General features: G+C 68.8%; 1 protein-coding gene across 1 annotated transcript; it reads right to left on the minus strand.

Moving 5' to 3' along the window:
- Positions 1-418: 418 nt before the first annotated feature.
- NTN1 (netrin 1) lies at positions 419-1,442 on the minus strand (the record flags this gene model as incomplete). The annotated part of the gene is made up of 1 exon (XM_009282799.1): positions 419-1,442. A coding segment is annotated over exon 1 (1,024 nt), but the record flags the coding sequence as incomplete, so codon positions are not given.
- Positions 1,443-1,524: the final 82 nt, after the last annotated feature.

A 1,524-nucleotide genomic window follows, 5' to 3' on the forward strand; every position in this document is an offset into this window, starting at 1 on the left:
CCTTTGCCCTACGCTCCCGGGTACCTCAGTGTCCTCGCACTGTCCTGCTCTTCATCTCCCTGCGTGTCCTTGTCCCGCTCCCCGTGTCCCTGGATGTCCCCGCCCCGCTCGCCGTGTCCCTAGGTGTCCCCATGCCTTTCACTCCCCGTCCCTGAAGATCCCCTGCCGGGTCCTGGATGTCCCCATGCCTTTTGCTCCCCATTCCCTGTCGGGTCCTGGATGTCCCCATGCCTTCCGCTGCCCGTCCCTGAAGGTCCCCCGCCGGGTCCTGGATGTCCCCCTGCCTTTCGCTGCCCGTCGCCTGCCGGGTCCTTCGCTCTCCCCTCCCTCCCCCTGTCCTTCCGGGGACCTCAGCGCCCTCTCCCCGTCCTTCCCCCCGCGTCTGCCGGAGTGTCCGTGCCCGCGGCGTGGGACTCACCCACGCACTCGTTGGCCTCCCGGGCCGTCGCTCTCTGCCAGGGTCGGTCGTAGTGGAAGGGCTTGCAGCGGTCGCACTCGGGGCCGGCCGTGTTGTGCTTGCAGTCGCACACCAAGCTGTCGTCGCGGTCACGGACACAGCGCGACGCGTGGCCGTTGCACTTGCATCGCCCGCCGACCTGCAAGTCGGAGACGGCGTAGAAGTAGGAATCGCGGGCCAGCTCGGAGTCATCCTCGCTCTCGTCGCCGAAGGTGTGGAGGCGGCTGAAGGTCACCCTGATGTCGGTGGCCGTCACCCAGTCCTGCAGCACGGGCGAGTTGTCGAAGTCGTGGGCGGTGGGGCGGCCGTCCAGGGTGCTGAAGGCGAGGAGGCCGCCGGAGAGGGGCCGCACGTCGGTGTGCGAGTCGGTGCAGACCGCCTCCTGCTCGTTCTGCTTGGTGATGGCGGCGCGGCTGGGCTTGTTGTACATCTTGCGGCACTGCGTGGAGTAGAACTGGAAGGGCACCCAGGTCTTGCCGTAGTCCATGGACTTGTGGATGGCCATGGACTCGGGGCGCGGCGAGCAGAACTGCAGGCTGACGTAGGTCACCTCGAATTTCTTGCCCAGGGAGAGGGTGAGGGTGACGTTATGGGGGTACTGGACGTAGCTGTCGGACTGCCAGCAGGTCAGGTTGTGCGGGTTGTTGAGGTCGGTGAGGAAGGAGGGCGGGTGGGCGCGCTTGGGGTCGGAGGCGTTGCAGAGGTGGCAGGAGCGGACCTGCTCCTCGCCCTTCTCCGTCACCACGCAGTACCGCGACGGCGGCTTCCCGCAGGTGCTCGACACCTTCACCTCCTTCCCGAAGGCCGAGTTGACGAAGTCGGGGATGCAGCGGCGGGGCAGCCCGTGCTCGTCGTAGCAGGGGTCGGGCTGAGCCGTCTGCACGGCGAACATGCTCACGCCGTGGTAGCCGCCGCGCAGGGGCTGCGCCAGCCACGCCGCCGCCAGCAGCAGGGCCAGCGGCGCCTCCGCGCCCTTCCGCGGCATCCTGCGCAACCTCCGCGCGGCGTGGGGAAAGGAGGGAGGGGAGCCGCCGCTCTAACGCGCGGCTCCGCGCGGGGCCTTGGGC

This window comes from Aptenodytes forsteri, unplaced genomic scaffold, assembly GCF_000699145.1.
Source record: "Aptenodytes forsteri isolate BGI_AS27 unplaced genomic scaffold, ASM69914v1 Scaffold22, whole genome shotgun sequence".
Taxonomy (NCBI): Eukaryota; Metazoa; Chordata; class Aves; order Sphenisciformes; family Spheniscidae; genus Aptenodytes; species Aptenodytes forsteri.